Source organism: Triturus cristatus, chromosome 1_2, assembly GCF_964204655.1.
Source record: "Triturus cristatus chromosome 1_2, aTriCri1.1, whole genome shotgun sequence".
Taxonomy (NCBI): domain Eukaryota; kingdom Metazoa; phylum Chordata; class Amphibia; order Caudata; family Salamandridae; genus Triturus; species Triturus cristatus.
In genome coordinates this window covers 826,644,469-826,671,572 of record NC_140580.1, presented here as the reverse complement: position 1 = coordinate 826,671,572, position 27,104 = coordinate 826,644,469, and the positions used below count along the sequence as shown (strand labels likewise).

General features: G+C 46.2%; 1 protein-coding gene across 2 annotated transcripts in view; it reads left to right on the top strand.

Annotated features, from left to right (window-relative positions):
* The window catches only part of ACOT7 (acyl-CoA thioesterase 7), a 1,181,269-nt gene that overhangs the window by 210,273 nt on the left and 943,892 nt on the right, over positions 1-27,104 (top strand). For both annotated transcript variants that reach the window (XM_085608889.1, XM_085608890.1), the window contains exon 2: positions 2,944-3,061. In XM_085608889.1, the coding sequence (XP_085465015.1) occupies positions 2,944-3,061 (118 nt within the window). The remainder of the gene's footprint in view (positions 1-2,943; positions 3,062-27,104) is intronic.

Here is a 27,104-nt window from a genome sequence, read left to right as displayed (position 1 = left end):
TAGTGATCAAAGGCCTTCCTGCCGGACTGTCAAACGGATTGTTTGAGGGGAGGTTTCCCACAAGGAAACAAATCATGGAATCTGTCTGCTGTTTCCCACTTCTGCCGACCAGAAGAACCATCTAGGATTATATTATTCAATTTTAAAACAAGTGCTTCTCTAGTGTACGGCATTTAATAAAGTATATATTGGCTGAGGAAGCGAGAGAGCAGTACTTCCTTATCGAGTTTACAAACTGAAGCACTTCTAATATAACCAATAGATACTGTGCCTTATGATGGTGCAGTTTGCCCGGGGGTGGGTGAAAGTCACCGCAGTATTGTAAAAAAATAAGATAAATACATTACTGTTGGGGAAAGTGGTTGGTGATGCAAATAAACTGCAGACACAAAATTACATCTATTGTGAGTAATAAAGCGTAAACGGGTGTGAAAGTCCATGTAATCCCCCTACATGTACCCCGGTGCAATTACATCCCGGGACTAATGAAAATTCAACACAGACACTCTGGGAAGTTTGTAGCTGCACAATAAAATGCATTACATTTTCGAAGAATAAAAGTATGAAAAGAAATTCATTATCGTCGGTGATTTGTAGCTGGTGGAGTGTATTGCTGTTGCGCTGGTAACACTAGATAGAAATTAGAATTCTGTAAATGCAGTAATCGGAGGACAATGTTCCTTAAAAAATGTGACATTTGGTTCAACAGTGATAACATTAAAGAGCTGGTACGCACTGTAACTTAATTAAACACTGTTATATGGCGAACGCGTATTCTAGTGCAATCACATCTCGGGACTAGAATGTCAAAACAAATATTCGGAGAAGTCCGTAGCTGGACACTTAAATACATAACATTTGTAGAAGCATGTAAGTATGTTAAGGTGCAGTAAGACGTACATTAAAAAAGTAACAGATATTAAAAGAAATGTTTTATAGTAGGCAAAGCACAGTGTGTGTGTAATAGTGCGCTTACAGCCTGAGGCGCATTAAAATTTACCACAATTAGGCTGTGCGCCGAGTGGGAGAAGAGAAGCTGTGGGAGGGAGAAGGGGGTGCGTGGAAAACAAGAGTAGCAGGAGGCAACAGAAGTCGTCCGAGGAGAGAAAATGTGCAAAATATAAGGTAATAAAAATAGACCCTATCTCGGATGTTTTGTGAGTGCCGTCTCCTGTGCGGGCTGTGTTCTGTGAGCGCTGGCATCGGGTGAAACCTTCAGGTTGCAGCTGTGAGGCGAGGCATGCAGAATGCCCAACAGAATTTGTTGAGCGGTGCCAATTAAAACAAGCACTGTGAGGCAAAGGGAAAGACAAACACATGGCACACTGACAGAGAGAAGACAGAGACAGGACGCTGATGGAGAGAGGAAGAGAAAGGCATGGGGAGACAGATCGCACAACAATAGACAGGTGGGAAGAAAGGGATGTGCAAATATTGAGAAGAGATGTGGACAGACAGACAGAGATAGATAGGAGAAGCAAGAGGTGGAAAAGAGCAGCACATCGAGAGACAGATAGATAGAAAGAGAGGTGAGTGATGCAGATATAATGTGACAGGCAGAATGACAGAGGCTGGATACATGGGGTGGAAGGCAGATATAGACAGGGAAAGGTAAGCGACGGAGACATTAAAAGAACAAGCATTGGCCGCGCGGCCGTGAAATTAACGCTGCGCAGCCATGAAAGAGAAAGTGAGCCACACGGGTAACATGGAAGGGGGGGCGGTGAGTGCTAAAGCAACACAGGGAAGGCTGCCATATGGTGAGCACTTTCGCGGCCGCTTTGATGTTCTCAGTGGACGCGCGGCTCACTGAGAACATCAAAGCGGCCGCGAAAGTGATCATCAGGCTGACAAATGGTGCGCGCGCCCGGCTCACATGCACTGTAGTTGGCGGCCTGAAAAGCACTAGTTTGCACTTCCAAATCCCGCTTTCTAAAGCTCTTGCCAGGGCAGCGCTAAAGCGCTGGCTCAGGCGAGACCTAAAAAACATAGAAATTCAATGAAAAAAACAAAAGGTGACAGGGACGTTATGGTTAGGAGATGGAATTAAAATACCATAGAAATTCACTGAAAAACTAAATGTTACAGGGACGGTATAGTTAGGCTCAAATTTTCACCTGTACAAAACCAGTGAAATTCCGTAGTTATAGTTAGCTGAGCTCACTATAACTTGCGCCCCCGCAATGCACTGCTTATGACCTCACATATTACATCACTCATGACATGATCAATGACATCACTGATGACAGTTTTTTCAGTGAGTGTATATATATATCAATTGGTGACCCTTGCTCGGGCAGTAATGATTAGGCACACAAGGTACCAAAATACAATTTCCTCAATTTACAGCCTTAATGGAAATCTCTGGACCAAAAGTAAATTTTGAAGACATACTGGATTTACAGTTCCAAAGGTATCTCCTTATGCAACCTCCTTGGTTCAGCGTAGAGGTGTGTGAAAAGGCAAAGGGTTCCTCCCGTGAGCTTCCCATAATTCTTACAAATACCATGATCACTAGCCATGCCCTTTCATGTGATATTTGCGACATGTGTGCCTTTTTAAGTTGTTCTGAGTTAAAATCAATCACCAATATCCACCCACTTTTAATTCAACTCACAACAGCCAGATCAATTTTCAAATTAAATTAGAGTTTACGACAAAAGTTCCAGTTTGCGTGGAGAAACAACAACCTGGCCTAAAATTAGTCAAAACAAAAAATTGCTAACTGCAGTTTACCGGAAAATCATATTTTACTTGACACTTTGCTCGCAGAAAAAATAATGGACATCACTAGTTGAGATTTTTCACAGGTCTAGTTGACTGCCACAGCTCTGAATGTAGTTGCACTTTAGGAATGAGTGTATATATTATTACAGTATTATCTTTATCAAAAGACAAATCAATCTGTGTTCAAAACTTCATTTACTTTTTTTATCATTACAGTATAATGCGACCTGATGACGCTAACATTGCAGGGAACGTCCATGGAGGAACAATCTTAAAAATGATAGAAGAAGCTGGTGCCATTATCAGTACTCGACACTGTAACAGTCAGGCTAAGGTAAGTACATGCAAAAGAATCACCTGGAAGAAGATCCAGCATTCTACCACCTTTGACACTGCTAAAATCTGTGCATATAAAATTGTTTTAAAGTACTGAAAATATTAATTGCCTTATTGAATTTGTATCACTTTTCACATTTTCTATTGAAAAAAGTGGTATTATACCACTATAGAGTGGATTTATAGTAAACTTGCAAAGATCGTGTATCTATGTGTAGGAAAATTGAGTCATATGTAGCGAGGCTGGTATGGCTTCACTGTGCATTACTCTCACAAAAACCTCAAATAGGTCCTTTAGGATTCACCCTAATAAATCTCTAGCTCAGTCCTGGTAGTGTGGCACAGAGAGTGAGGCTTTACTAGAGGAATGTGCATTAAGCATTTCAAGGTACCCACTTGGCCGATAAGTAATTGACATGACTTGAAAGAAATCCAACACAAATGTTTTAAAAATAGAGTAGGTTTACATAAATTTAGACACCAAAACAAAGGCAGTCAGATGAGTCAAACATGAGTTATGGATTTGTAAAGAAAAAATAAATCGGGGCAATTCCCTTCTGCACAACTTTAACGTTGCGGTTTTGGGGACAAGCACTAGTGACAATCTGTCACTTGCAGATCGAGTCCAGTGGAAACCATTGGGGGGTAAGGTGATGCAGGTCCCAGGACCAGGCCTTGATAGTCAGTTGAATGTTGCCTGACTCATAGGTTGTAGGTGCAGAGAGGTGCTAGCTGTCCCTGGTGATGAAAGTGGGAGCTACGGGTGCTGGTTTTGCTGCTTGGACGACAATTGTAAGGAAAGGAGTGCAAAAGCTCAACAACTGGGCCACTAGGGCATCAGGTTGAAGGAGTTGTGGTGTTCCTACAAGGTGCAGAATCAAGTAAAGGTAGTGGTAGCCAGGCTGGCCAACAACAAACCTTAGTGGTAGCAAACACAATGTGGAGTTACTTTGACGTCCTGGAATCGGGTGGAAAACGGTAGCTGCCTGAAATTTTCTGGAGATTAGGACTACGTTTACTACAATGCACTAGACCATTTACTTTTGGGAGATACCTCGGGCCCAATGGCCAGTGAGTCTTTGGTACCGGGAGTGCAATTTGCCTGCGGGCTGCAGGGTACTAGTACCTCTAGCCCAATAGAGCTCTCAGGGGGTTCCTCTTTCCTGTGAAACCGGTCTCTGGTCCGAGACTAGTTGCAGTCGTGCAGTTGCAGAGTGGTTGCCACAGGGGCAGACTATCGCGCATTTGCAATTTGCAGGTCCTGAAGTCGCAGACTTGGTTATCTTCCTTGTCCTTGGTTGCAAGTAAATTCAGATTTGAGGTTCTGGTGACAGGGGTTCATATAAAACCTCGATTTAGGGGCGTTTGGGGGTACTATCCCCAGAAGCTAATATGCCCCTAAGGTTACCACTTTTGGGGGTGTTTGTGTCTCCATTTTTACCCAGAACCCTCTATTCTGCCACTTTTACAAATGCAGAACCCTTCCTTGACTGTACAGACCAGGTAACCCATACTAAAGGTGTGGCTAGCCTTCTGGGGGTGCACGCCTCTTGACTACATAATTTTCCCACCTGCCCAGAAGCAAATGTGCCTGGGGGCAGGACATTGGCTCTTTCCTCCCCTGGGAGGATGACTGGTTGCATATCATAGGTGGTGAAGGCTTTGAAGCTCATCACCTTGACGTGCCACTTCACTAGCCATACTGCCAGGGAGGGAGGTGTCACCTCATTCCCAGGCAGGCCTTTGTTTCTGACTCCTATAAGTGTTCACACCTCTTGGCAGGGGTCAGATTCCTGTCTTCACAGCAGCACTGATGGCTGTCAGCCAGGGCACAGGAAAGGCTGGGACATCCTAGTGGGCAACCTCTAAGGTAGCCACCTGGAAGCATTTAAAATGTAATCCAACTTTAGAAAAAGGTGGGGTTTGATGACACAAGATGTTTGCTACGAAACATGACACTTTTCAGTGAGGCCAAAAGGAAGCTGGCAAACTCTGGGTGCTATGTTTTCTTGTGGCTCACTGAACACTTCTAGTTGACCCTAATGGAAGGCAGCTCTTGTAGGGACCTATACGCTTGAACTTATATGTCCACACCTTTAATATTATGCACCCTGCCTCCTGGGCGTAGGAGACCTACCTTAGGGTGACTGATACATATTAAAAAATTGCTGTGACCTTGCCACTCATGGTAAGGACAAAGTCGAGTTTGAGCATGTTGCACTGCTCTTTCAGTCTGCAAAGGCAGGTCTGCTGTCCTTTGTTTGCATTGGTGACTCGGTGGCACAGTCGATGCTGCAGATGCCGGTGACCCTTTTCACTACAGTGCCCTGGGTACCCGTGGTACCAATTACCAGGGACTTAGAAGGGGGTTAAAGTCCTTTCCCATTAGGGTTACCAGTTTACATTCATCATATTTTTAGGAGAGAGCATTGGCACTGAGGTCTGGTTAGCAGGCTCTAGTGCACGTTTAGGGTCACAACCATCAGCATTGGAGAAAAAGTGTGGGGTTGACCATTCAAAAAATACACCTTCCTACATGAATCATCTACTAACATATTGCCATTGTAAGTAGATGATCCAGCGCTGCCAAGTGCAACACATCGGAGGTTAGACTAATTAATGCATTTTAAGCAATCCTGTGGTTCAACATTAGGATACGAGATTGTCCCGCAGTCAGCTGAGCTCATAAACTGATTGTTTTCCTGCTCAGGGCAGTACTCCTGCTGGATTATTTTCCTCACTCAGGTTGCAGTCCATGACAAGCACAAAGGGGGGCCTGATTTGCTGAGATAAACAAGGACGGGATCATCGCTCTCTTTGTGCTCCATTTAGCTAGAGTGTGGCCTCACTTGTGTACTGCTCAGCGTGCCCGCGCCCACTGCTATCATGAATTGGACCTCTTGCATCTGTTCACATGTACATTCCATTTGTGAGCCCTCTGTAGCAAGAAGTAGCATGTGCAGTGGCGGCCGCTAGCTGGTGAAATCAGTGGGGCAGGGCAGGAGGGGCAGAATATATATATTTTTTTAAACGTACCTGCAGCCTGACGTCATCCGCCTCGCCGCCTCTACAGATGATCCTCACACAGACTCCCAGAGTCCCCTGTGCCAATCCAGATGCTACTGTCATCCTAGTATTACCCAGCATGAGAGAAGCGTAGGGATTGGGCGAAACGGGCTAGTTCCATGCTCATGCAGGGGCTGGGAGCCTGTGCTTCTGAGCCCTGCAAATATCTCCAAGTAATAGCCTGGAGATATCCAAGTGCGCATTTCGGTTTGGCCGTCCTAAGACGGACGCCCAAACCTACATGCGCACTGGCAGTGCCCTGAGCCCACCACTCGTCCTGCTCCTGATGACCTCGCCCTCAATACTCGGCAAAGGCTCTGCTTTACTCTCATTTTATTTTACATGTGTCTGCTGGTTCCAGCAGTGGCGGGATGCTCCTTTGCCATAACGGAGGAGCTGCCCCTGCACCGGGTGTGTGACGGAGTAAAGGCGGGACAAGCAAAGACAGGCTTACTGCAGAGATTCCGAAATCAGACATGCACTGAAGTAAGAACTGAAGCACTTCGATAATTGTTAATTTAAGTTTAAGATCACAGAGTGTGAGCCACAACGGCGCCTCCCAAGTTAAACTCAGCACTCTGAGCTGGCCTTGCTTTGTGTCCCAAACGTCTCATGAGCCTTTTCTCTTTCTCTTTATTATGCCATTCGTCAAGTTTTGCTCGACATTGTGTTGTTTCCCTTTTTTCCTGCTTGGTTTAGCAAGCTTCTGGTAATACACTGTGTGCACAATTTCTTGCATTTCTCGAATTATTGTAAGGGTCTACTCTTCCTCCTACTCTGTCCACTGTCTGGCCTTTCCTGAGGAAAGGTCTGTTATTGGGCGAAGTTCCTGCTTCCAATTCACTACTTTCATCTAGGTCGGAGTCACTGCCCCAGTTTCCTTAAACACACACTTGTAAAGATGCAGTCAACTGTACTCTGGAAAAGGAATTCGCAGTAGACTGACTGACCCTCAACTTACACAAACAGCCTAATGCATAACAATGGGGACCACATCTGGACAAGAATGGAGATGGGGCAGGTCGAAAACAAAGAAAAAGAGATAAATATAGATGAAAGGAGTGTGAGGAGAAGGGAAAGATATAAGGCAGAGAGGGGGCATGAAAGGAAAAGAAGGTTCAAGGGACAAGGATGAGGTGAGATAAGAGAGGCAGGACACAAGAAGGGGAAACAAAGCAGGAGAAGGACATGGTAAAGGTAAGTTGAAAGAAATAAAGAGGGGAGAGTAATGGTGAAGGGGTGGGAAGGGCAAAAGGAAAATGGAGACAGGGAGAGGGCAGGAGAGAAAGAGGGATGAGAGTTGAGAGGGGAAAAGAAAATGGCGAGGTGGGGGGAGATGAGAGCTAGATAAGTAGAGTTAGAAGACAGAGGGAGAGAGCAAAAAAGGATGGAGAATGGGATTAAAAATCAGAGGGGAGAAGGTGGACGGAAAAGGAAGGTTAATTTGAGCAAAAGGAGAAGAATGACTTGTTTGTAAAAAGTGAATGAAAGTGGTCAAAGAAAATGAAAAGAGAAAGGTGATAAATAAAAGTGGCGAGAATGAAGGTGACCGAGTGAGGGGGTGAGTGTTAACAAAGGAGAGGGATGAGGCAATGTCATGAGTTTTCTCGACTGTAACAAGAAAGATAAGAAGTGCCTCGTACATGTTATCTTAGTTCCGGTTGAAGAAATTCCGGGGGTGCCCAGTAGTATAGGAACTTCATTTACAGTAAATGTTAACTCTGATAATCTGCAGTCCAGCAGCGGAATTTCCTTCACCAGGGAAGAGTTTGACAGATGAAGTACATTTGGTGTTCACCCAGTGTCAGGTGGTGTTAATGGTGCCCTGTGCGACAATGCTTGTTGTGCCCCCTAATGGCTAGAGGAGGGCAGAGTTGCACTATGTGGAATTCCGCAGAGTTGTCTGCAAATTCCGCGGAGTTCCGCTCCGCCCTGATTTCGGGTTGCCTTTGCCTACCTGCAGGATTGTACTATGCAATGGTCGCTTCTAGTTCTCCTGTAGCAGCTGACTCTCCTGCCCAGCCTGAACTTTGCGCTCCCAGTGGGAAATCCCGCTTAACATGTGCTGTGGCAACCTGAGACAGCTGCACCCGCCCTAGAGAAATGACATTCACAAGTCACCTCGAGGTTAGGGGTGCTGCAGTCCCAGCCTCCGCTCCCCTGCTCAGCAAGAGTAACACCGAAAGTGATGCGCAGGCACCGAGGATGCTGCTGCCATCCGTCATCTTGGAGCGGGGTCGCTGTGCCTTCAATTCATGAGGGCTATTAAAAAAATAATAATGATCACATTGCTAAAGAAATGAATAGCTGCAGTTAGTAGTTTTGGAAATGTAAATTTCTACATCCACGCATATTAAAATTGAGGAAAAAATAACAAAGTCAACTTCTTTCTTTTACAAACATTTTAAAACAATCGTACTATTGAAAATATGAAAAGAATACATGTGTATATTAATAGAAAAGTAGTTCGCAACTTAGTTTGTGCCTTATATACACATCGTAATAAAATCAAACGTTCCAAGCTGGCTGACATCGTTATCTCAATTGTACTGTTATGGCCACATTGTGGTCCTTTGTTACCCTTGATGCCATTACATTTGGCGACCATTTTGGAACGGTCACAGTTTCCCTGCGTTCTATTGAAAACAATAACATAAAAGTACATTCACTAACTAAATACTTATAAGATCCCAAAAGCGAGACCTATTGGCTATGCCAAGCGGCCGCGAAAGTGAAAGTGATCGCGATCACGATCAAACATCAAAGCGGCGAAAGTAATCGCTGTAAAGCGCGGCGCGCGTGCCCGCGCACATGCACTGTAGCTCTAGGCTGGCCTGGTAGCACTTTTTGGAGCCCTCTCAATAAGTCTCGCCAGACCAGCGCATGCGCTGGATCAGGCGAGACCTAACAAATGAGCAAAATTATATTCTATTAATGGAAAACGCTTATCCAAAAGCAAATTCTAACATAAATCATGAAGCTTTCAAAAATCTTTAGCTCAGCATTTCTGTGCCCAGAACAGACATCATGATACTGCTGCAATTGCTCAAGCGTGGTAAAAGAAAGAGGGCACCTGCAAAAATTAGAAGGGCTCCCTAGGGTCGGTTGAGGGGAGGGAGGTGGGGTGTAGGGGAGGGACACAGGGTGGAGAGCAGTGGGAAAAAAAAAAATGTCCTCAATATCAGCAAGTAGGTTTTTTCTCCCTTAGAGGCGGATTATCTGAGGAGGGACTTAATCAAGGAAATTATAGCTGGGGTGGGTAAAGATATAGGTTTTTTAACATGGAATTTCAATGGCCTTGCCTTCCTCGAGCTAGGCAGAGGGTTGTCCTGAGGTATTTGGAAGCACATCCGGCACATATTATCATTCTACAAGAGACACACTTGGTTGCAAGTGAGAGTAAGGAGCTTTTCAACAGGTATAAATGGATCAAGAGTTTTGTGGTAACAGATCAAGGATAGTGTTGCAAAGGAGTTGCGATTCTGATAAGGAAAGGCCTCGGGGTGAAGATTAAGCATCCAAAAACAGATAGTACTGGAATGTGGGTTTTAGTCAGAATGAGATGTGCTGCTTTCGAGTTTATATGCGTGTGCGATTTTATGGTCCAAATGTGGATGATCCCCAGCATATTGTGGATCTGGAGCCGAATTTAGTGGAGGTTTCAGTCCCTCTGGTTTTAGGGGGTGATTTTAATATTTTATTGGATCCTATCTTAGACAGATCAACTTTGTCCTGGCACCTGGGATGACACAGGCCCTCAGAAACATGCCTTAAGATATTTGATTGTCGGATGGATGTCTCCATCTAAAAGGTCAGGTGAGAGGGTACACCTTCCATAGCAAAAAAATATGGCCACTTCTCTAGGGTGGATTTTTTTTTTGTTGTATATACGTGGTTAGCGGCACATATTAGAGAGGTAAATCACCTTCCGGGCATATGTCGGACCACTCAGCCTTCACTATGTCACTACAAACTCCTGGAAATAGGCCCAATTTAAGGTGGACCTTGAAGCGTACGATCCTCTTGGATAATTTTGTGGCGCTTATATTAAAAAGGGCCACTGCTGAGTTGTTTTTGGATAATACAGGCACAGCCCCCCCCCCCCCCCCAGGAGTTGTTTGGTATGCATTTAAAGCATTTATTCTGAGGGTATTGAAAAGTCAGTTACATTCAAAGAACAGGGAGGAGAGGGTGGAATTGGTGAAATTTAAGCAAGAGGTTGGGTGTCTGGAGGTCACCTTACAGATGCCAAGTGTAGGAAAAGGTGGCAGGCTGGATGCATGAGGCAGATCGAGAATAGAGAGTGAGCTGAGGTCTTATAGGCATGAAAGGCAAGAGTGGCGAGATCTAGGAATATGATAAAGGAGCTGGTTGTAAGTCCCCAGGGAGATGTTACAAACAAATTAGAAGATATGCACAGTCACTCCCTTCTCTCCACACTCTATACGGAAGATATCTCCCCAAAGCCTTATAAACTCAGAGAGTGGCTGGGAGGTGTTGTCTTCCCCGAGCTTTCAGAGGAAGAAAAAGAGTATAGAGAAGTGCTGATAACTCAAGAGGAAATTAGCTGGTTTTTGTCACGCAGTAAGAATGGGAAGACGGCAGGCCCAGACGATATCCCTTCGGAACTATATAAGCTCCTAAGGAAGGACGTACTTCCAGTCTGGGAGACCCTGTATGACTTGATATATCAGGGGGAGGCATAGATTCCTGACTCATTAAAGGAACCCACGATCGTCTTGATTTTAAAACCAACAAAGGACCCTAGAAAGGCTGATTCATATCAACCAATATCGCTCCTAAATGCGTACTATAAGGCATTTACAAGTATCCTTGCAGGCAGACTGACCAAACTTGCTCTTCAGCTTATACATCCACACCAGAAGAGCTTTGTTCCTGGGAGTCATATCCATGAGCTTACTTAGCAGCTGATAGAGCTTGCCACGGCTAGGATGATACCCCTGGCTGTAGTCACGTCAGATGCAGTCAAGGAATTTGACCGGGCTTGTTGGGCCTACCGCCAGTCCTGGCTCCGAGGTCACTGATGTAATCACGCACTTTTCAGGTTGACAAAGGCTGTTAGGACAGCCGAAACACACTCCTGTTATTCCAAGCAGGTGCTGCTTGATAAAAGAATTTTCCACATTTCGAGTGCAGGCTCCTTCTGGATGCGGAGTGTAGTGCTTTGATGTAAGTGAGGCGTGGCTGGCATTCGCCTCCGACCTGCACCACCGGAGGTCTGGAAGCCACCAACAGCGCCACAGCTCTTACAGAGCGACAGTCAGGTTATTCCTTTTTAGCTTGTCTCTTGTTAATAATAAAATGGTGTTGTACACATATGATTTAATAATCTATACCTCAGACCCTGTGCGTACTGTTCCAAGGGAGGAAATCCTGGTACAGGAATTTGGTGCCTTTTCAGGATACCTAGTAAATAATTCGAAGTCGGAGATGAAGTGCGGGAATGTCCCAGATTGGAAGGGGGAAATGCCAGCAGATATCTCAGCACTACAACTTAAAATCTACTGGAGGCTATTCCACAGTATAACTTGAAGAGGATGGCAAAGGAGATAGATGTTTTGCTCACTAGATGGAGGAATCTTCCCCTAACAATATACGGGCGAGTCAATTTGATTAAGATGGTGATACTACCTAAATTGACATGCCTCTTTAATTGCATACCTCTGACATTCCCAGGACCCGCAATAGATAAGATTCAGGGAATAACAGTAAGTTTTATATGGGCATCTAGAGGGCTTGGCCTGCATGGAAAAAACGGAGGCGTAGGCTTGAAAAGGGTGGTTTACCCCTCCCAGACTTAAAGCTTTATTGTATAGCTTTCCAGTTTAAAACCTGTAGGATGCTCCTGGTAAACCGGAGGCCTCAACTTGGGGGCTGTTCAGGGAGAGATGGTAGAGGGCTGGGGCTCTGAAGGATTTTTGTATACGTTTGTGGCAAAGAAATTCTTCAAAAAGGTTCGGCTGAAGGTTTTGAAGGCAGCTCTGTCCCTTTGACTCGGAGTTAGGAGGGTAATGGGCATGGGCTACTTTTTAGTTTTTACATCGATCTGGGATTCTGCGGGTACCCCTGAGTGTCTTAAAGATGGGCTGAGTGTTCCACTATGGAGAGCAGGGAATGAAGTTTGGTGGGGATTATTAACAGCACATGGTATATCACCATGGGAAGTTTTAGCAGCTAAGACTCATAACTCCCTTTCCAGATTCATATATCTTCAGTTGTCTTCTTGGTTTGCGGCCAATCCACAGGAGATAGGAGGGGAGTGAGAATTCGAGTCAGAATTGCAGGATCGATCTTCAAAGGCTAAAGAGGTCGCTCTGTGATATTGCATGATGCTGAGGATAGGCGCCACACTCTGTCTGGGAAGAAGGCATTCACTGGACTGAGCTTCAAACAGTATGGCAAACCGCCCTAAAATTACTCAATTCAAAGGTAGAACCAGCCAATCTTAAGCGTAACCACTTATTGTTCACCATTACTAGATTGTATTGGACCCCTCAAAAGATAGCAAAGTTTGTACAAGAGCCTGGATGCTGCCGGTGTGGACTTCTAAGAGCCGATGACCAACACATCTCTTTTTACATGACCAGAGACAAATGCTGATTGGCGGGACGTTAAGGATGTGGTCGGCAATATTTTTGGGATGAACATAACGTTAAGTCTAACCTTAGTTTTAATGGGAGTGGACACCTCTACCAAGAAACTGCAGATTAGACCGCAGCAAGCTTTGTTGTTTTACATGATACTTTCAGCTAGGAGGGAGATTTGTAAACTTTGGAAAGATCCGTCACCTCCGAGAGAGGTGGATTGGCTTCAAGTCGTAAGATACAATTGCTGAATGGATATTGACTGTAGACCCGGTGGGGCCAAGCAAAACAAGATCTGGGCTGATTTTCAAAGATGGAGTGGTATGAGGGCTAAAACAGCAACCTAATGAGTGGTCCCATGATTACACCTGGGTGCAGCCAGAAACCAGGTATCTGGTTTTGGGTGGCGTGGCAATGGCCAGTGAAAATCCCCAGCAGGCCGAAGATCAGAAAGCACTTATTGAAGTGGCCTGATTTTTGCAGTGAATGTGATATGAGGGAAAAAAAAAAGAAAGAGGACGCAAATACACACTGCCTTGTATAGAGTATAAAAGTAGGGGGTCATGTTTCCAAATGACTGAATCGAGAGCCCGCTGAGAAAAGAAAACCTCAACGTTAGTTGTCACGCCTTTTTGGAAATGAGCAAACAGTGAATTTCTCAGCAATGATAGCACCTCGTTGGCCGGAAATCCCAGGTACTGTCTGCACAATTTTTATTTGCAGTCCTGTTAATTAAGGTTAAATAAACACATTATGTTCTTTGATTAGGAGATGGCACACTGTAGTTCACAGTTCTCATCCATAGGAAGCTGGAAGCGCTGCCTATCGATAATGTTTGCAGGTTTAATCATTAATTAAAAGAATGATTCCCTGCCAGACCGGTCAGTAAATTAGATCTGATTGGACCATAAATGGACTTTCAAGGATGTACGTGAGGACGTCTATAAGAACCAATAAAGCCCCGGAACCAGTATCAAAATAATATGGAATGAACATGAGCATTCCAGCTGTGCATATGCTCCTATCATCACTAACGTCATCCCCTGCTAGGCCGGCTCTTTCTCCAGATCTCCTGGTGGGCAAACGGTGACACCCTCTGCAGTTTCAGAGAGGAAGTCTTTCCCGACAGTTCTGATTTGTTGTACAGCTGGGGTTTTAATATCAGAAAGCATCAACAGGCAGCACAAGTTCTTCTAAGGCCTGCAAAGCTTGATAGAGATTGCGAAAGCTTGGCGAGCCCTTCGAAAGTTCGACTGTGTATTTGTTTTTAGGATGGTGCTCGTGCAAGAGGTCTGTAGAGTGGAATGTGAATGAATCCCTCAGCAATCACCTGCAAGCCATGACTTTACTCTGATACTTGGAATGTGAAGCAGTGGCTTTCACCTTCCCTGCTCTACTGTATATCCACTGTATATCCAAGGTATCCAGCAGGATCTGACAGGTTCCCACTTCTTTCATCTCATTCAGCACATCTGACTACCCACTTGCTCCCAGCAACGGCTCTCAGCTCCTCTAAGCTGAACAGCGGGGCACACTGCATTCGCCCGAAGCCGTGTACATGCAGATTGTATTGCACCACATCCAATATCCATGTGTGGTAATTAGGGACAGGTGGCCGGGACAAACTGCACCACGCGGTAGAAATCAGAATTTTTGCCGAACACCGCGCTACCAGCGGAGCGCAGAGTGGGGTAAACTGTGCTGGCGGAGCGGAGTCCACCGCGCACCCTTACCAATGACCTCCTTCTCCACGGATTCCCTCACTGCCACCCTTTAGGAGTACCTCTCAAGTCTCCATAATCACACACTCTCACATGCATTTCCGTATGCAGCTCTTAGATGACAGGTATGTTCTGTCTTAGGTTTTTAACTTAATAACTGAAGTAACAAAAAAAAATCTCTGGCAAAAGCAATAACCCACTGAACTATTTACGTTATATGCACTTTGTGATCCGCATGGTAGACGTGCTTTGCAGCACAAACCCTCTGCCCTACCTTACGATGAGTCAAAACCTCCACTAGACAAAACTCCATCTCTCTCCAACAGCTTCATCAATCGCCATTTATCTTGACATTTCTGTTGTGCCAAAAAATTGCTAGTGGCAAGGAACACTGCAGCAGGTACTTTTAATTCCACCATATACTTGAGAAAATGGCGGCTCCCCTGAAGTCAGCGCCCAGTGCGGTGGCACCGGTTGAGGGCCCAGCTGAACTGCAATTACTGTGTTATAGTACTATCCAAGGGGGGCAGATGATTCTTGCCTGCGTTAGGTGACAGGGCTCCATGCCATACCATTACCTCTTCTCTTCTTGTCTGACTCTTGACAGTAATACAGCAGGAAAGGCTCCCAGGGTATTCCGCTGCAAACTGTGCCCACCTGTAGCCATAAGTTCTAGATTGCTGCACCCTGCAGCTGTGATATACCGATGCACTGATCAACTGGATCTAACCGTCCCAGGTTGAGAACACAGTAAGCGAGCTGCTGTGAAGGGATATGGGCTTGATCTGAGCACCACTATTTTTGTACCTTTAAACTGCACTTTTAAGGCCACTTTTAGGCAAATGAATGAAAAGTAAATGGTTATTTCTGAAATGAATCAGAACTGCCTTGATCTGCTCGTGATAAAATGTCAGTGTCCCACATAATGCATTGAAATGTCACACAAAGGCACGCGGTAAACATGGAAACTGTGCAGATAAGCAAATAGAAAACTTGGCAATGATCTCTCACACATGCGCCTTGCTTCCTTTTCCAGTTTTTTTGACGTGCCAATAATTCACTAAAATTCCTTTTTAAATATGTCCCTTTTCATACATTTCGGGTAAAACAAAAGTACAGGTGGAAACTACAAGAGATTGTAAGACATAGCTAACGAGAATACTAGATTGTTACTGTTAGGATAACTTGCAAACAAACCATCACATTGTCCAAAGTCCAGCACTGAACCAACATTCTAAATGAAGCTGCCAACAGATGGAGAGCTTGCATCACTTCAGTCAAGAGCTACCCCCTGCAAGACCCACCAATCCCACACTCCCTAAGTGTAATGCTGTCAATCTTTTCTTCACTAAAATAAAGACTATTCTGCATCACATTAACAACACTGCTTCTCCTTTCACACCTATCCCTCCACGCTGCATTCCACAGTGGTGATAGCTCAAACCTGTGACTCTTGGACACCTCGCCAACGTCCTCCGTTCCCTCAAAGCCATCTCCTATGAGGATTCCTTACCCTCAGCCTCATCAAAGTTCTCTCTAACCCATAATCACAATCATCCTCAACCTCATGGCACCTTCCCCGAACCCCTCAAGAGCGGTCAGAACTTCCACTCCTGACTAAACCCAAGCCAAACGCTGATGACATCACTAACTGCTAGCCCATCACTTCCTAGCCTTCATCGGCAGAATCACTGCTAAAAAAGACTATGCACAACTTGGGGATCACAGTAGTGACAAGCACCTCCTTCATGACTACCTAATGGCCTCCGATCACACTGCAGCACAGGCACAGCTATGTTACAAATCACTGGTGATGCCTTCATAACCTCTGATAAAGGTGATCACTGACATTAGTGACCTCTCAGCTTGTTTCAACACCATTCATCATCCCACATGCATCCATACTCTTGATTGTTGAATGGGATTCACTTGCAACATCCTCCTCTGGTTCTCCTCTTAGCTATCAAGCCAACACACGTATTTTTACATTGGCACCTCAAGGTCCCAGAAGATCATTATCACCTACAAAGTCTCCCAGTGTTCCATCTTATCACCATCATCTTAAACTCAAGCCCCTTGGAACTCTTCTTACTGATAACCGTATCAAAACTCACCAGTACCAACAACACACAACTCTACTTGAAAGTGTCCCCACTCCAACATCCAGTGCTTCAAACACTGCCTGCAAATCATCCCATCCAGACCTGATCATCTCTTATCTGAAAACCATCCCCAACAATACAGACTCCCTACTATTTGTCAAGAACAACAAGCAATAATAAGTCAAAAGCTGGCTTAATGACTCAAAACTGGAAGGAGTTCAAACTTCTCCAAAATGCCAAGTCACTTGAATTCTCCTTGACCTTAGAAGTCACCCTCAAAAAACACATTAGAGAGCGACTGTGTTTGTGGGAAAACGGCCTTGAAAGGCATATTACATGTTTTAAAGTGGTGAAGGAGAAATATTTTCAAATTCTGCACCATTGTCTTGACATAACTACAAATGTAGCCAATACACACAGCCGTGTTTGTGTCATTTCACTTCTGAAATGAATTGACCATTTGTTTTCTAAAAAAACATCTTTTTAGGGTAGAAATTACTTTTCACCATCTTGACCACATTAACAAGCCAAGGGCTCCATATTTTACAATTAGGTGGAAGATAACACCCAATTTAGAATTGCCATGTTTCATATCTTTTTACAAAGTTCTTTATTGTATATGTTAAGGTAAGTTAGTTATTATTAAGTCAGACTCTGACTGTGATGACACTCCATTCCTATATAATGGTCATGCTACTTTGTCAGCCTCTGCTGGCACTATGTTCCAAGCTGAGATATTTTAACTTTGCATAAATAACCTCATCACCATTGATTCCTGAAGAAATTCAAGCCCTCTAAACCCAAAAGGGGAGGGATGTCAATCTGGGCATCGCACAACCTCTCATCGTGAATTGCCTACCATTGGTGTCTCATGTCCACTCGCAGAATGTTCATGTTCTTCAAGACATTTCACCATGGCTTCCAATTTAGGCTATTTTACGTGTCTTGAAACAGCCTTGTGTTCTCCGCCAAAAGACAGGATTGTGCTCTAAGACATCATCTAATTGCAAGTGCCACATTGTTTATAGGGTAAAACCAATAAACCACAGCTAAAATATATGCACAGGCTTGCTCAACCATTCCACCATGCCAGTAAAAAAAAGAATTCCATAATACCACAATTTCCACTGTTTCTCTTACATTTTCATTTTTATTTCCTCAACTTCTGTGTTAACAGTTGGCTCCACTAACTTAAATTGAAAGTGGTTAAATCTATCATCTGATTTCCTGTTTTATAAATTTATGATATTTAGCTAAGAAAAAAGACACCCGCTACTGCTTTTGTAAAGTGCTTTTGGACCTCTCATTTGCTATTCACTTAGCTGTACTGCTTTCTGAATTGTTTTCCCATAAGTCTTCATCAACTTCCAAAGAGTTAGTCTTGGGTCTACGCCATGCCATCTAATCATGAGACAAGGATATTTTAAGAAGGTCGGGGTGTGTTCCTCCTGGCAGGGGTCTGTAGGAGCTCAGCTTGTGCATGTATGAAGGTCTCAAACCTTGCTCCTGCCTTATTCTGTCCAGAATTTCTTGCATTAATATTTAATTAATTAAAGTATCTATGGAAAAGGAAGAACGAGGGTATAATTTGATAGTACTGGGTAGGAAGAGTAGGATTCTGGGTTAAGACTTTCAAATGGAACAATTAAACACAATTATATGAAGCAATTCTGTACATTTTAAAGATTCTTGTGGAGGTGTTTTGAGGAAAACTATTAAAGTTTTCTGCTTGTTTTTCTTCCTTGGTCGAAACAGAACCTAGCGAGTTAATTAAAATCTCAGAAACCAAGGGAGGAGCCTAGCGCTTGACCAAGATGGCCGCGTGAGCTTTGAGCTCCCGAGACCCTCGTGCCCTCCGTCGTCTATCCTGTATATAATCCTGTTTGTATGCATGGCATCGTGTAGATGACTTGTCAGGGAGGCGATCGATGCCACCCGAGGTTGCATCGCCCACCGGGAACCGGAGTTATGCATGGCGGAAGATTGAGGCCCATCTCCGAGGGATGCCAGGGGCTCGAGTTGGCAGGATGCCCGACCTCTAATTGAACAACAGCGGCCAGGCGAGGTGTGAACTGCCGGACGGAGGTCCCTATCCTTTCACTTTCACTTTCTCGCCCTTTGTCTGCCCAGCCCAGGGAGTGCTCGCGTCTGCTTTATTATCATTTGGACGCTCTGCATGCCACACTGGCGACCCATCGTAAGACGGAGCACTCCTGCTCTCTCTCGCTGAGAGAGGGCAGTCCTGTTTGACCCGACTTGCTCGAGCCCACCATGTCGGGCAAAGCAGAGGTGGATCGGCCGAAGCCCAAGGCCACCAGGCGGGGAGCCTACACTCAAGCCAATACCATGGACCGCTATGACCAGCAGAAGGGGTCACCGGGTGCACCGAGCCAGTCCCCGGATACACAGAAGGCTGCCTCACCCTTGGCCCCGGAGCTCTCACTGCAGGATGTCATGGGTGCACTTGACGGGCTGCAGACTTCGATTGGGAGACAGTTTGATGCCCTGGCGCACAAAGTGGATACCATCTTGGTGGATGTTAATCTGATCCGTGCGGATTTGGGCAAAACAAATGAACGGGTCAAATCCCTGGACATCAAGACCACGGGCCTCGCCGATGATGTCTCGGACCTGCAGACCGAGGTCCGTAAGTTGCGGACCGAGCATGATCTCGCAGCCCGTCGGCTGGAGGACTTCGAGAGCCGGGCCAGGCGCAACAACGTGCGCGTTATAGGGGTCCCGGAGTCCTCGGACGAGATTTCAGTGGACCTGCTCGTGGAGGACTTGGTGCTCAATCATCTGCAGCCTAAGGGCCTAGGGAAGTTCTTCGCAGTTGAGCGGGCCCATAGAGTGCCTGGTGGGCGGCCCAAGGTGGGAGCCACACCGAGGCCGATCGTCGCCCGGCTCTTTCATTTTCGAGACCGGGACGCTATCCTGCAGGCCTCGAGGGCAACGGGCCCGGTCCCCTTCCAGAACGCGTCGGTGAATTTCTATCCGGACTTCACCCAGCAGGTACAGAGGCAGCGGCAGGGCTTCCTGGGGGTGAAGAGGAGTCTTCGGGAGAGGGATCTGAAATACGCCATGCTTTTCCCTGCCAGACTACGTGTGGCGTTTGAAGACCGAACATTCTTCTTTGAGTCGCCTGCCATGGCGGATGAATGGCTGGACGCTCTGCCTCGACGACGCACGGAAGAGGACACTGCCGTAGACGGGGACAGTGGCCGGGATGAACAAGGTTGATGTATTCGGAACCGGACTGACTCGGACTGACTTTAGATAATGACTTGCAGTAAATACGGAGGTTGTGGGAGGACGAGGGGAGCTCTTTCCTCCCTTAGGGTACTTTTTGTAGATTTTGGGTTTGGTAGGGCGACAGGCACACTGCAAGTTGGGGGGGCTTTGTAAGCTGCAGCAGGGGTGCAGGGTGGGGGGGGTTTCCAGGATTTTGGGGTTGTTGTTGGGGGGTTTGTTTCAGCAAGGCATAGTGATTATTTCCAGGACTGTTCCATGGGGGCTCTTCGGGTGTGGGGTGGGCCTCTTTACGTTTGGGGATGGGGGTAGGGGTCTAAGTGTTATAAGCTGGAATGTGAATGGTTTGGGGGATCGCATTAAGCGTGGGATTGTTTTGCAATTCTTGAAACGATCATTGCCGGATGTCGCCCTGCTGCAGGAGACGCATCTCATAGGTAATACGTGCTATGCCCTGAATAGGAAGGGTTATAAATTCATAGCTCATTCGGGATTCTCCTCTGGGTCCAGGGGTGTGGGCATCCTAGTCAGAGCCTCGCTACCATTTGAGGTGGACTCCACCATTGTTGATGATAGGGGGAGGTTTGTGGCGGTGGCGGGGCGGTGGGAAGGAAGAACTTTGGTTTTAGTTTCGGTTTATGTCCCGCCGGCCCTGCAGGCCTCCACGTTCACAGATCTGGGTAGGGCCCTGCTGGATCTCCCGGGGGGTATGCTTGTAGTGGGAGGTGATTTCAACGCTGTTGGCTCCGGCCTGCTGGATAGATACCCGCCCAGAGACACGGGGGGGGGCTCAGAAGTGGCTTCCAGACTTTCTAGATACGCTTGGCCTGATAGACTGCTGGAGGCTCCGGCACCCCACACAGAGCCAATACACTTTCCACTCCGGGGCGCATGGTAGCCTTTCTAGGATTGACTACCTACTCACTCTGGCTGCGCATGCCTCATTGGTGTCTGAGGCCAGGCACATGGCGCGTGGTATATCTGACCATTCGCCGGTGTGGGTCAGGCTGGATCTGGGTCGAGAGGGAGGGGGAAGGGTGGCACCTATCAACCCTTGGTATTTCCGAGACCCCAAGATGCGCAGCGCGCTGGTAAAGACGGTAGATAATTTTTTCAAGGACAATCAGGGATCCGTGGACTCTGCAGTGTCGCTGTGGGAAGCATTTAAGACCGTGCTGCGAGGGGAAGCCCTCTCCCTTGTAGTGGCTGCCAAGCGGCGGAGAGATGGCGAGGTTTTGCAGGTTGAGGAGGAGATCGCGGCTTTAGAGGGAGCGCTGGGGGAGGAGGTTACAGAGGCCTCACTGCATGAGCTGTGCTTGAAGCAATCCGAGTATAAGGACCTGGTGACGAATGCCGCTAAGACCCTCGGTAGGGAACAGCAGGGCCGTCTGTATGATGTTGGTGACAAGGCCGGGAAACTCCTGGCTTGGCTGGACAAAAAAGAACGGGTCAATAGAGTAGTGCCGGAGTTGACGGGAGAGGGGGGAGAGGTGATTGTGGAACCTGAGAGGATTGTGCAGTGTTTCTCGGACTATTTCAGTATGGTTTATGCCTCAGTGTCGGACTGGCCGCCCGAGGACTCGCGTGACCTCCTGCGTGATATTGCATTGCCCTGTCTCTCTGATATAGATAGGGACGACTTAGATGGTGACATAACGGTCGATGAGGTGGCGGGGGCTATCCGCGCGTTGAACTCGGGCAAGGCCTCGGGTCCGAACGGCTTGCCGATCGACCTGTACAAGCTATTTCCGGATAGGGTTGCCCCTCACCTGCGCGCCATGTTCGTGGAGGCGCGGGGGAGTGGGGCCGTCCCGTTGGATCAGCGACTGGCGACGATTGTGGTTATACACAAAGAGGGCAAACCCCGAGATAAGTGTGCCTCATATAGGCCTATCTCACTCCTTAACGCAGAGCCGAAAATTCTGGCTAAAATCCTGGCGGCCCGGTTGATTAGGGTACTCGGTGACTTGGTCCATCCGGATCAATCCGGATTCATCCCGCACCGTAACACAGCGTTAAATCTTCGGCGCCTTCATGGTGTAATCGCCAGGGCGGGCACGCTGCGTGAACCAGCTATTGTGGCGTCTCTCGATGCCACGATGGCCTTTGACACGGTGGAATGGGCATATTTGTGGGCCGTGTTGACCAAGTTCGGCTTTGGCCACGGTTTTGTGAGCTGGGTGAGGTTGCTGTATGAGGGCCCTCTTGCGAGTGTAGTGGTAAATGGCCGGGCGTCGACTCCGTTTCAGCTTGGGAGGGGTACTCGGCAGGGTTGTCCCCTGTCGCCATTGTTGTTCGCCCTCGCCCTTGAGCCGCTGGCTGCGTGGATACGCTGGCACCCGGATATACGGGGACTTAGATGGTCGCCTGAGCACGAGGACCGTATATCGCTCTATGCTGATGACATCCTGTTGTATCTTGCCTCACCCAAGAAATCACTTATAGTGGTCTGTGACGTACTCACATCTTTCGGTAGGAACTCGGGTCTCGTTATCAACTGGAGTAAATCGTATTTATATGTTCTTAGTGGCGAGGTTCCACCGATCCCTCGAACTTGTTCGATCCGGGTTGCTTAGCAGGGCTTTGTGTATCTGGGGATCTTTATCTCCATGGATTCTGCCGTGCGATATGAGAGGAACCTGCTCCCCCCCTAGCGCGCCTGAGGCGGGACGTGGAGGGCTGGCGGAGGCTGCCGCTCTCCCTCGTTGGGCGTGCGGCCCTGTTCAAAATGATGTCTCTTCCCCGGTTCCTCTACGCACTGCAGAATACTTTGGATTGGGTACCGGCCAACTACTTTCGGGAGGTCGAAGGCCTCCAACGAGCGTTGCTGTGGGACGGGCGGCCGCGAATAGCTATTGCAAAGTTGACGCTCCCATGGTACGACGGGGGTATTGCGCTTCCAGACATCCGACGGTACTATTGGGCCACCCAGCTGAGTGCAATTAATCATGGGTTTTATGGCCCGGCCCTCAGCCCTGGGTATGCCATGGACAGGTGGTTGCTTCGTGGTGGTAATTATTACAGGGCGTTGTATTCGCGGTCCCTGGACTCGTCCCTCACGGGGCCCACTGGTGTGGCGGTGCGTGTGTGGAAGATGGCAACTGACTCGCTGGGCTGGAAGGATAGGCTCACCCTCGCTACCCCGCTGTTTGAATCTGAGAGATTGGGTAGGCTTTGGCACACAAAAGGATTTGACAAATGGGACTTGATCGGCATCTCCAGGGTCGGAGATGTCCTGATTAAGGGGAGGGTGAAGTCCTTTGAAGAGTTGCAGAAGGAGTATGAGCTGGGGCCATCTGAGTTTTTCCGCTATATTCAGGTGCGTCACGCCCTCCGATCAGTCCTCATAGAGGGTGAGAAGGTGCCTGAGTCCTCTCCTTTGGAGGACCGGGTCCTTGATGGTCATATGCCCGAAAGCACGATCTCGCTCATCTATAAGAAACTGATCAACGTCCGGGCGGATATGCTTCTGGGGTTGAGGGACCAGTGGTCTAGGGATGGCCTCGAGTTGGATGACGAGGATTGGCAGTCTGCTGTTTCCTCTCCTAAGGAGGTTGCGATCCCGTCGCGTCTGAGGCTGGTGCAGCTTAAAATACTGCATCGAGTGTACGTGACGGGGCGAAGGCTGGTTCACATGGGATTCTCGGAGGACGGCCTATGCAGGAGGGGATGTGGTATGGTGGGTACTTTCCTGCATATCATTTGGGAATGTGGTGTCATCATGGAATTCTGGCGGAGAGTCCATGCAGTGATGGGGGAGGTGACGGGCATTGCTATGCAGCCGGAAGCGCGGTGTTGTCTCCCGAATGTCTGGGGGCCCACTGATCATAATGCGGCGCAGACCCAATGGGTGACTCTGGGTAATATGGTCGCTAAGAGAGATATAGCGCGATTGTGGGGATCCGTGGGCCCCCCCACATTGACCGCGTGGAAAGAAAATATGGACTGGAGTATGCTAAGGGAGAAGACGGTATATTGCGCTAGAGGCCGCCCTCGGAAGTGGCACGCCATCTGGGGGCGGTGGAACCAATACAGGGGGGGAATTTGCCTTGCCCCTGATCTGGATCCCCCCGAGGAACAGCTTTCCTCCTAACCTTCTTTCCAGCTCAGTATGATTAATGGACTTCTTTGGCCTCTGCTGTCCCTTCTTCCTCTTTTCACGGTACTGTAAATGGTAGATGACTGGGGTTCTGCCTCCCCTGGGGGGCTATCACCATGGGCATTCAGTGTTCTTGCCTTGCTGGGGGTTGTTGTGTGTTTTGTGTTTATTTAAAAAATGGAATCTTTGCACTCCTCCTTCAATGTACTGTGGACGCATCTCTGTTCCTCTTTACCGAAGCTGCCGAACCTCCGGGTTGTCGGCTGAATAGCTGTGTCCAGACTTTTGAAAATAAAGGTTTTATAAAAAAAAAAAAAAAAAAAATATGTGAGCAAGGATGGTTGCTGATAGAAATGCATATGACTTTGGTGAAGTACATTGTACTGGTTCTCAGCAAACTACATTTCAAAACTCACAACTTAGAGTAATTGTCAAAAAAACTGACATAATTCATTGTTGTTTGTTTTCAGCATTGATTATCTGTATACTGTATACTTGGTTTGATAGCATTGTTATCAAATGTTTGAAATAAATATCACAATAAATATCTCAATTTATTTAAAAAAAAAAAAAATCTCAGAAACCAATGAATGTTCATGCAAAATCACTTGTACAAAACTATAAAAAGAAATTACATTTTACTTGATAACTTATAAATTCTCACTTTTCCTGAAGGCACCATAGCAGTTCCATGTTTGACATCTGGATGATGGTTTAATGAATGTGTGGCTGCTACAGCAGCATAGACGATAAGAATTATGGAGGTGTGTCTTACCTGAAGGCTGATGGTAATCATGACCTGACGGGGCTAGTGATTAATGCTTGCAGGCTGGTCATTTGTTGTGCAAACCCCAAGTTGGCAATCATCTCTGCCAGAGTCAGGAGTTGCACGTGGGGGCGACCAGCACTCTCTTTGGAGACGCGGACTCCTTTTTAATCATCAAGCTTTGACCCAGAACAAACTAGAGAAAAGCAGCAAAGAGGTAAAGGAGAGGGAAGATGGAAAAACAATAACAAAGGAAGAAAGTAGGGACGACAAAGAGCCTGCAAGAGTAAGGTAAAGGGGCAGAGACTGTCTGGTGGTTGAAGAAAAAGTTAGGTGGTGAAATACAGCCTTGGTTTTCAGCAGTGGCATCAGCAGGTTTCTGAAAAACATTTGGGCCCAACACTTATTCTTGTATAAAATAAGAAATGGATGGAATACATTCCAAGAGTTCTCTGGGACTATAGTGCAAAGATATAACTTCATTATGTATGTGTAGAGATACGTTGTGAGAGCTTGAGGTAGGTTTCAGTACTTAGGGCCTTATTTAGAGTTGGCTGAAGTGAACAGCCACCAAAAGGTGCTGATAACCCGTCCACCATACTATGAGTGTATGGATGTGGTGGCACTGTCGATACGAGGGGACAGGGCATCTGCCACTTTTGGTTGGGTGTCCTGCTCTGCTCACCTCTAAACAAGTCACTAATTGTCCACTGATAGATTTGTAGATATGATGATTCTTCTTTGTATTATTGTTATCATTTAAATCTGTAAAGTGCACAGATTTCTGATCATGTATCTTGGCATTAGGATTGACCAGGAATAGCAAATATTTGGAAGTTACTTAAAAAGTGACCACATTTTTCGAAGCTTTTGGAAACTTAGCTGGTAGTCAATGGCAGATCACAAACACATGGGAGAGAGTTCCACGTTGTAGCAAATTGAAAGAAGAACAAACTTCTTCCTTGATGAAATTTCCTAAATTTCAGTAGGTTTACGCCAGGATGGAAGGCAAAGGGTAGTCTTTTGGAAGGAAGAAATAAGATTGCATTGTGTGTATCAGGACTTATGTCTTTCACTACAATTTTTAAACTGTGATTTCTCCCAAGCACAGACCCATCTAGACCTCTTCAATCATGAGGGATAAATATTGGATTGGCAGAATATGGCGATTCTGCACTACTATTGTAATGCAGAGTTCCGGCCAAATTCCAACAATCACTGTGTGGCGGAATTTTTAGCACAAGCAAGATTTACCGTCCACTAGCGGCATTTTTGAACGCATATGGTCGCTGACAGATTGCTGCTTCCGAGTACATTTGCTGCCGCTCAAGTAGATTTTCTACTCAAAATGTTGGTTTCCCCACCACACGCTAATGTCAACATGTATTACAGAAATAACAGATATCCACAATTCTGTTTATTCTCATATGTTCTTGTCTAGTTCTTTTTTTAGCCTCTTTTTAGCCAACACGTGTTTCGTCACCCATAGCAGGTGGCTGCAACTTCCTCAGGGCTAAAAGATGCAACCATATGTGTTTGCTACTAGAACATGATTGTTTTTTTCTAACAATTTGAAGTATAGGTGACATATGTGTCTATATCAATCTTCCTTTTCACTCAGGTGACTTTTTGTGTGTGCAACCCATGCACATTGGTTAGGTCATACAGTAGTGGATATACAAAGCAAAGAATGTTATATTCCCCAGAAAGAACTTTCATACCAATTATTGCGAACATTCTTGTTATTTGGTTGCTCTTATCTTCGATTGTTTTTTATCTATGTCATATTTATCGAAGAGACGGCTTAGTTTAGACATTTGTATTAACATCTTTGAATTCATTTCTATTTGCTTCATACATTAGTTTTCATTTATTGTATTTTACATTTGTCTTGGAAAGATGCTCCTTTGATGCGATCAATTGAGTGCCTATGTGTTTTGTCTAAGTAACATAAATCAATCTTTTTGTGCAACCTAATATTTGTTGACTTGTGATGCCCCCTAAAATCATATAGTATACCTGTTTCATCAGTATGGTTAGTGTTATCTGAAATATATTAAGTACAGGCAAAGTTTTTGTCAGTCAACGGGCCATAATTTTCTATTTAGATCCTACTAGCATACTATATCGTACGGTCTGTACGGGCCATGCTCCTACCTTTTAACCAGTTGTAATTCCGTCCCGGTTTCCCAAAATAGTTCCTTGTCTTTGTTAGTTTTTCTCTCCCATTCGTGTCTGTATTATCCCTTATTATTTGTTGTCGTCCATTTTCCCGCTTTCTGAAAATGTTAACAAGATTGAATTTTTCAGGGCTAAGTCCTATATGTATGCATATCTAACCTTTTAACCTCCCTAATCTGCAAGGGAAGTTAAGAAATCTTACCCGAGTGTTTGCTCGTGCAGCCTTCCGTCGTCCCAGCGAGTACGCTTTGA